This window comes from Phaethon aethereus, assembly GCF_964289735.1.
Source record: "Phaethon aethereus genome assembly, chromosome: Z".
Lineage (NCBI taxonomy): Eukaryota > Metazoa > Chordata > Aves > Phaethontiformes > Phaethontidae > Phaethon > Phaethon aethereus.
The window spans coordinates 66,556,194-66,570,050 of record NC_138577.1 but is presented as its reverse complement, the minus strand read 5'-3'; the positions used below and the strand labels follow the sequence as shown (position 1 = coordinate 66,570,050).

General features: G+C 40.0%; 1 protein-coding gene across 2 annotated transcripts in view; it reads left to right on the top strand.

Annotated features, from left to right (window-relative positions):
* MCC (MCC regulator of WNT signaling pathway) overlaps positions 1 to 13,857 on the top strand; it is a gene marked incomplete at both ends in the record, with an annotated part of 207,246 nt that overhangs the window by 146,141 nt on the left and 47,248 nt on the right. For both annotated transcript variants that reach the window (XM_082012897.1, XM_082012898.1), the window contains 3 exons: positions 62 to 204; positions 7,632 to 7,768; positions 11,651 to 11,814. In XM_082012897.1, the coding sequence (XP_081869023.1) occupies positions 62 to 204; positions 7,632 to 7,768; positions 11,651 to 11,814 (444 nt within the window). The remainder of the gene's footprint in view (positions 1 to 61; positions 205 to 7,631; positions 7,769 to 11,650; positions 11,815 to 13,857) is intronic.

Below are 13,857 nucleotides of genomic sequence, written 5' to 3'. Positions count from 1 at the left end.
TATGTGACCTCTATGCAGTTATTCATAAAGACCCTTTCCGTTTCTTGCTTTTCTGCTTCAGTGTGAACAATCCCACCTAATGAGAGAGCATGAAGATGTGCAGGAGCGAACAACACTACGCTATGAGGAACGAATCACAGAGCTGCACAGTATCATTGCAGAATTAAATAAGAAAATTGATCGACTACAGGGAACAACAATAAGGTACAGCAACTTCCTGGAAATTCTGGGCCAGTGCAAGAATGGTGCAAAACACGGTGTGAATTATACTCTAAATATAATTTTATGATGACTTTAAGGTATTTAGGCTTGTTATGACTGGTACTGGGTAGTTGCTCATAATTAAGGTATGTGTTCCACAGAGTGTCATCCTGAGGCTCAAAAGTGCTACATTCTCTTTGTCAAAATCACACTTTGCAAAGCCTAATGAGCCCGAAGAGCTGCACTGTGCCATCTAAATATTCCTTTAACGTTAACGTATATGCCAGCATACCAGACAAGTGATAGCAATGGTAGATAAAGGAAGATGTAGCCACCCAGCCTGCACCTCTGCTTTTAACTATTTTGTGGCATCCTATAGTTCACCTAAGCCAAATCACTTATGATGAGAAATATGACTTAAGTGGATTTCAGTAGGTTTTGCATCTACTTGTACTGGTATTTGTGACAAAACACAATGGTACAAATGATGTTGTTGCCTGTCCTTAGAGCAGCAAAGCTTGGGGTAGTACACTAGGTCATCACTTGTTACTGTGTTAAAATAAACTTTACATTTGACTACAGGAAAACACTTTTCCTCACTTGCTTTTGCCCATTAACTCTCAACCTAGAGAGAGTTGGACTAGAACGAGGAAGGAGCTTCTTAAAGTTTAGCTTGTGAGGATGCAACTGAACTACTAGAATCTATGGATTTTCTAGAGAACATCAAATTACATTTGACACTTTCATAGGTAATGTTGACATGGTTGCTACCCACGTAGCAAATTCTCAGTTTTTCTTGCCTATTAGCGGCAAATTTTTTGATAACTGCTTCATTTGTTCTTTGTCGTAAACGTTTCTACTAGTACCAGGTGATGTTGTTACAACTACTCGCTTAACTTTTCATACAAATATTTGTATGCAAAAATAAAAAGGTTTGGTATACTATAAATAAGAGAAAGTATCATCATGCACGTATATATACACGCTGCTCTAAAAGCAGTGATAGAATCACATTATGCTAATGTTATTGAAGAAGATAAATACTGCCCACTCTGAGGTGATCATGACTAACGGTGATCATGGTGAGATTTCTCAGGTAGGAATTTTCTAAACTGCTGGTACTTCTCTGAAAAAATCCCTGTGACTCCCTTGTTCATTCATGCTTGATACCTCTGCAGACAAACTTTCCCATTTGCCTTGTTTCAAGTCACATTTCTTTTCAGCATGATACTGGCTGCCCATGTGGCCCTCCTCTCTGGTAAAGCTCTCCCAATTGAGAAGACTGTTTGAAAAGCAAAATCTGAGAAGCATGAGAGCTGCATTGATACTTTTTCCTTGAATGGCAGAAGAACTCTTAAGACATTTAAGAAAAATACTACACAGAGTCCATAAAACTTGTTTGTTTGGAGTACCTGTGGCAAGTTAAAGGCCAAGTGGTGTTCAAATACAAAATATTGGGATCGAGTGCATACTGTGAATGTTTATCCATGTCCATAAACAAGTCAACTGTGGCACACATAGGAAGATGAGGCACAAGAACCATGCTTGATGGGACATGCCGCTTCTCATGAAAAGGGCAGTTTTGTTGCCTCTCTGGGGTGCAGGCTTTTGAAGACATCAGAACAATACTGCTGCAACAAGTGCCACACCACTGTTGTGCTCCACCTGTTTGGTCTTAGAGTGCTCGTTTTGCTCAGATAGCTAGGATGCCTCCTCTGTTTTTATTTGTTCTGGTTTTATTAGTAAGAGCAAAAATGCTTATTAAGTTAGTGGATTCTTTATTTCCTTTAATGATTGGAATAGCTTGTTTTCTTTGGCAGGCCCGTAATTTGGTGTCTGGGGAACTGAGGAGTAATATTCCTCCAAAAAATGGCCAGCAGAGGTAGAATTGGAGAGGTTCCACAGGGTTTGTAAAGACAACTGAAAGAAGGAAAACTGACACTTCCTGCTGCGACTTTCTGTAAATCCGCTCTGGGATCTACTTGCGTCACTCCTGAGAAGCCGTTCCATCCCACAGAGCAAGGGATGGTGTAATTCCTGTCCTTGCTGGGACAGGTGTGACTCACAGCACTCCACCCTTGGATATGGAGACAGTGAGCCCGGCAGCAGGAACAAAACGGTCCTGAGAGAAGGGGTTCTGCGAGCACGGCCCTCGCGGCATTTACGCTTTGCTCTAAACCAGAACACTGGAGGGGGTTTAGTTTTGATTTGGCTCTTGTGTAGCTGCAGGTAATACTGAGTGGAGGCTTTGTGCCATCACAGAATTTAAGCTGTCTTTCTGGAAACGGTTTTGCTGAGTTTACAGTTAATTGCATAACAGATAAATGTTTCCCCAGTGCTGACACACGCAGAGACGGTTCAGGATTTTCATGCATCGTTTTTAGGCTGTAAAAATAAACTAACATGTAGCTTGATGAACCATTCTTCATGGTTCTTTCCAAAACCCCAAAATATTCTGGAAACAATTAGAAGAAACCCGAGTTTCATGGAGGGTATTTGACTGTCCTCCTTAAGCTTTATTATCTTTAAATTTACAGCTCTTTGTTTGAATGTGAGTAGTACCCTCAGATAGTAGGGCAGAAAGAGTTTTTAAATCTGAATAATGTATTGCAACAATTTGAGGAGTGTTGTCAAGCTGTATAAGTTAATTAATATTCTCTATTCCAGGAATTTTCCTCGTTTTGTTTTTTGGTGTGGGATTTTTTGGTTTTTTCTTTCCCTACAATGTTAGGGGTCTTACACAGCTTGAAGTGTAGTATCTTTTGCTCATGTGGTTTAGTAATGCCAGCTGTAGGAGAGACCTTAAGTTGCATGTCAATGCCTGTGCCTCTTCCCAGATATACCCGATATGCTGATCTTACTTACAGGAGTATTTTTAGAAGTTTCAGGGATTGTTCTAGGTTTGTTAGCCTTTTTTTGGGTACAACAAGCTCCATGTGGGTGGCCACATGAAGATTGCTGCTGCTTTTGTGCTATGTTCTTCCAGCGTTCCCTAAGGAAAATGAGGTCACCGTGATTATGGGAGCAAGCCAACATTCATCTGCAATTGTCTCATCTCCCGGCTGCTACTCTGGACAGCCCAGCTGGTTTGGAAGCCCAACCTCACAAAAAAAAACCCCTGAAATGCAGCTGTAACTGATTTGATATTAAGGCTAAAAGGACGGTTGCCTGTACTCATAATGTGCAAGTAAACAAGCCTCTGGCTTGCCTAGTTCTTCATGTGTGACAGTGCAGAATTTACCCACTACCAGCTCAAGAAGGTAGCAATTTGGGAGCAAAAAGACACTAAAGAAGTGGCCCACTAGGATGAGGATGCTTTTTTATTTGAGCAGTCTGGAGACATAAACCTTGGCTCTGTTTTTCCTTGGGAAATTATTATTAAGTGACAGTGTCTCACTGTTCTTGTCTGTGTTATTAGGGGGAGAGTGAGAGGAGGTGCTTGTATTTTGCTTAAGTTCATTGTAAAACTCAAGTCACAGGCGTTCATCATACTCTGCAAGACTGTTGGACAGAAGAGCCTATGATGATTGTGCAGAGCACATTTTGTCAGCTTCTTTTCAAGTGAAAGCTTGGTGTTCCTGTTAGCATGTCAAATGGATACCGGTGGCAGTGTTACCCCTACTGCTGCTGTTTCAATTTGCAGAAGACAAATTTTTTGCATTGCAAAGTTTCTCTGTCCTTTGAGAAGGTGTATGCTTACTCCCATTTTCTCTCCCAAGTGTGTACAACTTAGAAGACAGCAAAGCCAATCAAATGGATCTTCCCAGTTGTAGATACTTGTACATAAACGGTACACTTGATAACTCTGAAGCACAGAAAGGGTTTACAAATTACACAGTAGCACACTAACAGAGAATTGTGTCTACATTAAAGGTGAATATTCCTGACTTCAGAATTTTTTAATATTGCCTTAGATTCATGCAAATTCAACTCTTTTTTTCTTAATCATGTCTGGCTACCAAAATCTTCTGTAACTTGGTTATGCAGAAATTACTTCAGCCTATGACTGACCATCTTTCTTAGATGTCAAATTGAAGTTCATCAAAAGAAAAATGAAGACATCAAATTGCTTTTAGTTATAAACCAGCAGCTGTTTGGATACTGTGCAACTCTAGACATAATAAGCAATTTTAACAATACCAAACACAAATATACTCTGTTGAATATTCGTGCCTGCTAAGGATTATTTGGAACAGTTGTCAAGAAGCTTGTAACCCATTGGTGTAAAACCATTTGTTCAGACTTATAGCTTTTAAGCTGAAGTATACTCAGAAAGGAGGTTGTGTTGGGAGTTAATGAGGAAGAAGGAGAGTGAATAGATTACAGCATCACAAGAAACAACACATGGCACTTATAGTCAGTCATATTTACACAATGAGCTGGAGGTCTGATTCTAGCTTCTAAATAGGTGTTAGGTGAAAACTACTTGGATTCAATTCAAACGGCAGTGTGGGTGTGATGCTGTTGTCTTCAGTATACGGTGCCCAGCCCCACCTGCCTTCAGTGATCAATTCCCATGTTGTCTCAAGTGTGTTGCTGTTTGTTCACAAGTGAACTAGTTCAGAGGGACCTCAAGTGTGTGTACATAGGGAGCAGTCACTCTCTGGGTTGCAGCGCACATACACCTGTAGTATTTTTTATCTGAGGGTCTTAGAATGCTTTAAAAATACTTGTTCAAGTAAAATGATTGTTGAAAAGCTGCTGGCACCAGTGAGGTGAGCACTGAGTGTGAAGCTGTGCACTGTTTGTAGCCGTGAAGAGAATGTGCACCTTGCCAGCATCCAGGCAGAACTTGTCAGCGGTGTAAAAGGATGCTGAAAGTGTGCTGTTTTGCTCGCTATTTGATCAAGTTTTTTTCAGTGTCTGTGCAGTTGTGATCCTTGGTTGCACCCGAACATGAGGAAACCAGTAAGTGCAGACCTACCTGTAAAACACTTTTTTCTTCCAGCGTTGATCCCAGGCTGCTCTGCGTTTAGAACAGCTTGACCTGATCTTAATTGCCTCCAACTCACCGTGACATTCCAGCAACTGGGAACTGTCAGGACCTATAGGAGAGCAAATACCTGCTTTCTCCAGCCAGGCCCTAGACGATGGCGGCAACAAGGAAGCTGTAATGCCTCCACCTTCTGGGTGGTGTGGCATGAGTTCAGTGGCTGGTCATCGCCTGCCGTTGAGCGCCTTGCGTTTCCCGTGCCACTGGAAGACTCTTCTCCTGTTTTGGGGGAAGCCGGGGCGGGGGGTGTCTCAAACAGTATCTTCTGTTACTGCCAACTTCAGTTTTAAAGGCAGAATTTATATTTGTGTTGCATCATGCCCCTCGAATTCCCCTTTGTGTTTTTAGCCCTCAGTCTGCGACCTGCGAGACCGGTGGTGGAGGGACCGATTGACCTTGCTGTCGCTTTACCAGAAATAGGTTTCTGATCTTTCTGGTCAGGTCTTAGTTCATGCAGAAACTGACTTCTGGCTTGAGTAGTCGGAAGGGTGTGATTTCTACCATGTGACATACTTTTCAACTGCCCCAAGATACTGCGGGTGCTTAAAGTGAAAAAACAGCACTAGTGCTAGCTAGATAAACCTGTGTTGGATTTTAAACAGAAAATCTATGCAACAAAGGCCAAAAGAAGAGTGGTGAGAAATTATTATTGTATGCAGCATTGATTTATGATCAATACAGCCTCTTGTCCACTTGTAGAGGCAATTTGTGTTTTAAAAATGCAGGACTAATTGTTTCATAAATGAAAAAAAAGAATGACTTTCAGATCAAAAAAATGCAACTGTTTGAGTGCTTGGTAATTGTTTCTGTCTAAAGCTAATTACTACTGGCTTGTGCCATGGCTAGTAATAAACGAGTCCATGGGACATGAACTCACACTTCTGTGTCTCCATTACACTGTTTTAACTCCTGCTATTCAGGGTTTAGTTCTCACACTTTTCTTAAACAACTATTGCACGGTACCTTAAAGAGCTTTCTTTGATCTAAATCTCAATTTTAACCAGCTGACCTGCATTTTTGTTTAACAATAGTCACTAAGTGCTTCTGATAAAGTCAGACTTACTTCGCAGTGAAGCAAATGCAAGGCGTAGAAGAGCATAATCGTTCCTGTAGAAATTACATCTCAGTACCATAGGAAAACCTGTTTGGCAAGCAAGCTGAAATTCCTTTTTTGAATTGGCCTGGGTCATAAATTGTCACCTCTGCTACTCTGAGAGCAGACTTCTGTCATTGTTCCCTGTATGTATGGACCATCTTCTCTGCTGTTTTGCCTGGCAAATCCAGACAGACCTTCAGGCTAAATCCTGCAATATTTCTGCAAGAAACAATCATCATCATGTAGCATACACACACCAGACTTAACATTACAGGTGCTCCTCCCAGGTGCAGATCCCCAGATAGCTCTTTGCTTTTTCTTATTGTTTCCAAATCCAGACAGTTCCATTCTCATGCTTTCCTGCTGAATCTGCAGCAAAATTAATCTCTGTGTTTGATTTAGGTGTAACAAAACGATGGCTGTTTGCTTACTTACCGGGGGGCTTTGCACCTGGATAAACTGGTGGTTTTCTCATTTTTAAAGTATATACTTTAATGTCAAAATAGTCACTATGGGAGGAAAAAAGTAATCCTGAGTCAAATCAGCAAGTGGATCAAAAGAAAAAATGTTTACAAATGTTCTTAGGCGAAGCTATTATTCATTAACTTATCTTCTTTCCCAGTGCTTTGAACTCTTCATGTGGAGGCAGGAGGGAAAAGCCCTAGTTTTTTAAGCTCATTAGCTTTGGCTAAAGTATTCTGTGTCCTCAATTATTTTAGTAGAACCAGCTTGACAAATAAGTTAACACCTAGGTAATTGAGGCTTTTTATTTTCCGCTAAGTCCAGCAGTTCAGCACTATACTCACTTACCTGTTCTCTTCCTTCTGACAAGAGAAAATTAAAATCCTACCAGTCCCCAAAAGCATTTTGATACACATCGGCAGGTATGTGCATGTGCACGCTTGCTTTGCACACAAGCCGATGGCATCCTTGAACTGAGAAAGAGACCAAAATTGGTTATTGCTAATCCACTTTGGGATCAAAAGCCACTTCTGCTGATTAAGAATTGTCAGTTGGGGAGTTACCGCTGAGCAGTATGTGTCTTTCTCGCACACATCCTTGCTTGCACTCAGTTCCACCCGTTGTTTTACTGTGGTCTGGAGTGATAATGAACTTGGGAATAAAGACATGGAAACCAGGCACTGGCTGCTGCAAGTGCGTGTTACAGGCGTAGCGCAGTTGCTTTGCAGTAGAGGGTATAAACTCTTCTCTACTAGCTGGACAAAACACTATACTTGTGTGGGTTGTGTCCTGTGGCTCACCTTAGAGGTCTGAAGTCAGTGTGACAGAGATACATATTTCCTCAGAGGATTTTATTTCTGCCTTTGCTGTCTGTCGCAGGGAGGAAGATGAATATTCAGAGCTGCGGTCAGACCTCAGCCAAAGCCAGCATGAGGTTAACGAAGACTCACGCAGCATGGACCAGAATTCTGTTTCGGTACCAGAGAATCAGTCCACCATGGTCTCTGCCGACGTGGGTGAGTTATGCTTCTTAGTAGAAGTGATGCCTTTGAAATGCAAATCCAAATGTTTGTCAAGGAAATAAATTAATCTAGGCTGTGGTTAATCACAACAAATGCTGAGCCTCTCCACAACTGTGAACTTAGATGTGAAGTAACTGCTGTGCCTTGATGTAGAATAGCTGTGGAGTCTAAAATGGCGTGATTGTTTAGGAGAGTTCACGACTTTTGGGAAAGAAGACGGGGATAAAAGCTATTCACGTACCTTACATGCGCCTGTAAAGTAGTCTAACTGTTAAGAATTGCAGACAGAGTAGAAGTTGGGGGGGAAAAGAGTGAGGAATGGAATTGTCTGTCCGGTTCTTTTACAGCCTAATTATAAAGGATGTCTGCACTTCTTGCAAATGGAGACCCTTTTTAAAGTATGGAGTAGGAATAGCTTACTGAAGTGGATTTAGACAAGGATAAATCTGACACAAGCCATTCAAGCACAGTGCAAGGAGGGAGGACCTCCAGACAGCCTGTAACTAATTTTTTCTGATTAAGAACTAAAAGGGCAAGCATCTTTCCTTCAGAATTTCATCTGTTTTGTCATACAAACACAGCTACTGATAATTTGAAGAGCTTCCAAGTATAGAATAATTACTCCATAAAGCTTGTGATATAAACATGAGCAGATACTAAGCCTTCGGTATGATAATGTTTTAAGTGTTTGGGAACAATTGCTGAGCACCATAGCTGTAGACTAGTAGAGGTCTGCTGTAATCCTCACTACGACTGATTTCCAGGATTCTCTTAAGAGAATTCTCTTAATTTGTGTTTAAAACCCAATAGTTGGTCTTCATTTTTTTTCCTAGGTAAACTACCTGGTTGCCTAGGATCTTCCATGGCTAATACTGTACACAAGCAGTGTTGCAGCAGATCATTGAAATAGCAGTCTTAAGCCCATTGCAGAACTTGTGATCTTTAGATATTAAACTGTTAACTCTACATGAGGCTTTGGTGGTGTTAATGCAACATGCAATGTTTACTTCCGGACATAAGAAACTGTATTAAAACAGTTTCTACTTGTTCAGAGCTGTGCACTTCATTTTTGAGAAATTTTTGCTCCTTTTTTCCAGTACAGTGCCTTTTAGAGGAATGGACCTGAGAGTGGGCTGACTTTTGGGCGTAGTGTTCATTGCTCTCAATAGCAGTTCAGTAAAGTAGAAAACATGTTGATATTGTAAGCAACCATATGAAAAAGATTTTCTGTATGATTTCTTAAATTGAAATTAATATATCAGCTCCAGAGTATGTAATCTGGAGATTATAAACAAATACAGCTTGTTTATATAACAAATGTTATTATATGACCTGACACAGCACATTTGTATCTCAGTGCCTTTAATTTCTAGAAACATTGATAGAACAATATTAATGCAATCGCAAAGGGTCTGACATATGGAATTCAAAGTATACTCAACAAAATATTGTATGGAGTCAAGATATTTTAGTAGAGGGTTTTATATTCTTTAAAAATTAATGTTTTCACTTTCAAAAGTTAATGTTTATTATTAAGTTCCTACTTGAACAGATTCTAACATGAGGACTTGTTTTTCCTTTAATTTTCTTTCCTTTTCTTTTCCTTTCTTTTGACAAAAAAAAAATAAACTCATTTACTTTTCAGCATTTATTTTGGGTTAGGGTTTGATTTTGTTCTTCGTGGTGTGGAACTGAAACAGGGTTTCTGTACATTAACAGCAAGTTATCAATTTAAATTTCTGGTAACAGTGGGAAACGTGGCAATAAAATGAAAAATAAGAATGTTAACTTTAGGGATTCTTGCATTTTTTCCATGTTTTTCTTCTATACATAGCCTCTGTCCTTTTTTGGGTTTTGTTTCTGTATTCCTGTGAACATAAATCCTTTTGTATGTGTCCTTTCCAACCTTAGTGATTCTGTGACTCTGTGTATGTTTTTTATCCTTCTAGATATGGGTATATAAGGATACAAAATCATGACCTAATAACCATGTGCATGACCTTGCTTACTGCCCTAATGGAATGAGCATCAGTGAATTACTAAAAACCGTAATACATCACGATACACTAATGCATGTGGATATGCTGCTCTATTGCTACAGGCAATAAAACATCAAGAGTTAAAGCTATGAATGCTCTCCAGTATGTCTTGCAGAGCTTGTGATTGGGTTGTATTTGTTTTCTGTGAGAAATGGGGTTCTCATTATTGAAAACCCTTATTTTCTGGGGAAAATGTTTTTGCAGGAACAAAACTCATCATACAAGGTGTTGTGAAGGTTGTTTAAATGGACAAAATGCTGTAGAAGATGTTACAGAAACAAAAAAAATCAAAGAAACAAAATAGAGGTTTTTAGAATTATGCATCCTGCATGGTATATGTTGCTTTGTAAGTGAGTGTTATTATAGAGGGATTTTTGGTAGTATTACAACAGATGCGGGGCTGCTAGTCAGAAACTAGTGAATATGACTTCAAGAGTAAAGTTTTGTATGTGTTGCCCATTCGCATTTTTCATACAACAGTGTGATACCATTCTAAACTCTTCAGTCAGCAGTAGGTTCATGTTTATGTGCAGTAGGCTGTGGAGTTACATTTGTGGTAACGAGTTTACAGTTTATTACTTTCTGATCATCTCCTCCCTTCATCCAGCTGCGTTCAGTTTCTCTTACAGAGAGAGACTTCAAGGCAGTCTACAATCATCTGCTGTCTCATGTCAGTTAAATTTCGGACACAGTTCAATGCCACACTACTTGAGTCCCTTGTAAGAACCACAGCTACGAGGCTTCTAGGGAATCTGACCGTGATGAAACGCGTGCAGCAGTAGTATAGAAATAACACCTTCCAGCAAGAATGCCTGCCACGCTTTTTAGTAAGATTCAGAAACTGCTGGTGCACTGCTGTCTCATAGTGCACTGCTTGTGTCCTCTACAGTTGGTAGTTATTGCAAACTAGTAAGCCAGAAATACTAACTAGCACATCCAAGACACAAAGGTGAGTTCTACCACATGTCTGCCTTAGGAACTGCTAGTGTCTGTCGCCAGATGTGAGCCTAAGTAAAACAAAAATAGTTGATGAAGTGAACTAGCAAAGTACGGAGACCCAGTTGTTTTCAGAGGAATGGAGGATGCTGTGACAGTGCCCAGAGCACTAGAAAAGCTTTGCCTAAAGACTGAAAAATAAGTGATTCTCTGCTGCATTTTATAATTAAAATAGTGTTGTTGTATATGCTGCTAATACGGTTGTGGCATGGAACATAGCAAAGAACATGGTGTGCTGTGATCCCTGAACGTTCTGCAATTGCATTTGAAGAAGAAATAACTACAAAAATTAAACATGGGCTCTACGTCGGTAGGGATCATTTCTGTAAACACCAGGATTTTTTAAATCAGGCAGTGCCGAAGCACAGCCACAAAAATTCCTCTGAAAAATGTCAAGTCATAATGTCAATGAATGTACCAGGCAGAAAAAAATGTTGAATTTACAGAGGAAAAACCTTTGAGGGTATATAAAATCAAGGTAATGGGCCCTGAATGGCAAAAAGAATAACAAAAAAGAAGCGGCATAGGGTGTGAGCATGCCGTGTCTTATAATGTTGCCCTTCTGAAAAGAAAGAGATTTTTGAACAAAGAGTGAACACTGCAGATAGGTAAGTAGGGAGAGTGTTATTTGTAAGATGGGAGGTAACTCATTATTTCAGTTGATGTGGTTATGGTATTTAGCCTATCAGTTGACGAGGAAAAAGTGGCACATTGCAAGGACATTCCTTGAACAGTATCAGTCCTAGATTTCTGGAACAGGCACTTCCTGGATTAGAGTTTGTTTTTTCACTGAGTAGTCAACTAACTGTTGTGATATTTTTTTTGTTCTGCTTTCTTTTAGATAACTGTAGTGACTTGAATTCAGAACTGCAAAGAGTGCTGACAGGTCTGGAAAATGTTGTCTGCGGAAGGAAGAAAAGCAGCTGCAGTTTATCAGTAGCAGAAGTGGATAGACATATTGAACAACTCACTACCGCCAGTGAACATTGTGATTTAGCCATTAAGGTAATGGTAACATTCAGCTCTAAATGCAGCATGTACATTGCCTGAGACACCTGATCACATTCTGTACTAACAGCACTTCCAAAGGTGTCAAAGTACTTCACAGAAATCAACTCCAGCTCACAGCGTGTGGTGGGTAAGCAGTCATACACCTGTTATACACCGAATTTTCCAAGGCACAGGAGGAGATACTAACTTTCGATCTCAAATATTTGTCTTCTGCGCATTTCAGAGATAAGAGAAACGGGGATACTCAGTAGTTAATTTACTTTTTGAAGGTTACCCAGCAAACAAGTTGTCACTTGTCCAAGGTCACACAGCTAGTCACTGAAAACACGGTATGTAATTGTCACTGAAATGTGAAAATTAAATGCTATAAACTGTGCGTAAGTTGTGACTTTGCTGGCTTAAAATATGAAGCTAGTATTTAACACAAAGCATGTGTGGTACAATTCTAATGACACAAGCCAGACACAGGAGCAAATAATTCAACTGATGCTTGTGTGTCTTGGTTTTATGGTGCATGTCACAGAACGAGAGGGATGCCTGATAGCACGTGTAACGAAGGGATTGCAATTCAGAACCTGAAAGCAAGGGAACTGTGAAATATCTTACTATATATACGGAAAAAGCTGAAGGAAGTTTTTTGTGTCACATGGAAAGGTGACAGTGTCTCATTTATATTAGAACAAATACACTGACAGTTTGATCACAAAGTGGGGCTTAAGACAACCCTTTGGCATACTACTGGGAAAGGTTGCCTCTGTCCCTGGTGGTCCCTGAGGAATATAATGGCCTATAAAGAAATTAATGTTGAGTAGTAGTTTGAAGAATGTGGGTATATTTGAGAGAGAGACAGACTGACTTCTGAGTCTCTTGGGAATAGTCTTAAGGCAGTTTGAGTATCTCAGAAGATGAGGATCAATACTTTTAATGTTACCCAGTATTATCTGGACTTTAAGGGTTAAGTGTTCTCAGAAGTCAGTCACCAAGAGAGGGATTGGGGATCCTGGAAAACAGGTGGAGATTGGTCCGTGTGAGGCCTACAGAGGGTTGCTGAAGTGAGACAAAATAAAAACTTCTGCAGGAGCTGGATTCAACAAAATGTCAAAAAAACTGCCATAAGCTTAATTCTCAAGCTTTTTGTTTTAAGCCCACTATTTACTGTTCATTCACATTAACTACAATCAAACTTCTATAATGACAAGTAACTGTCAGCAGCTTCCTCCTGGTCCAAAATTCAGGCCTTTTATTTTCATGTGATCTCTACATTCAGAGCCATTTTGGGGGGAAGCTTCTCCCCATTGCCCATGCTGTAGAGCCTGGGATTGTTTGTGTTTGACAAGTGATAGCATACAAAGGTTATTAACCTTTCAGGAAGATGGGAATCTCTCTGACATACTCTGATTACATGCTAGGGAAGTGTGTCACCAATGTGTTTAATATTGCAAAACCTACACATAGAGCCCCTCTCAGCAATTCCATCCATGGCAGCAGGTCACTTCTGCTTTCCCGCTTCCTCAGCCAGAGAACTGAGATTTTTAAAACAGGTGGAATCATGAGCGGAAACCTGAAATATTCTGACTGTCTTTTGCTTTGACAGTTGGCTTTTTTCTTCACTGGTGGACTAGTGCATTTAAATGTTTCAAATCCTTCTGCTGTGGTGGTTAAATTTCACTGGGTTTCTTTTAATGCTGTTGCTGGTAATTTTTTTTTTCTTCTTCTTTTATACAAATCACGTGACCCTAGCTAGTTCAATTGTTTCTGTCCCACAAAGAATGAAAAGACCTTGAAATGAGATTTATCAGATTGTCTGATAAACTGAACAGTTACAAAACTGTCCTTTGTTTAGGAAAATTGCCACAGAGTAGGCTGCTTAATGCTTCCTATATTTTGAAGAGTAAATAACTATCAGTAACAGATACCTACTGCTAAAAGTCTACCAGTTAAAAAAACATGTAAATATTTCCGAACATGAGAACTGCTGCACTGGGTTGGACCAGAAGTCCAGTGGCAGATGCCAATGGGACAACTGCATCAAGAAGG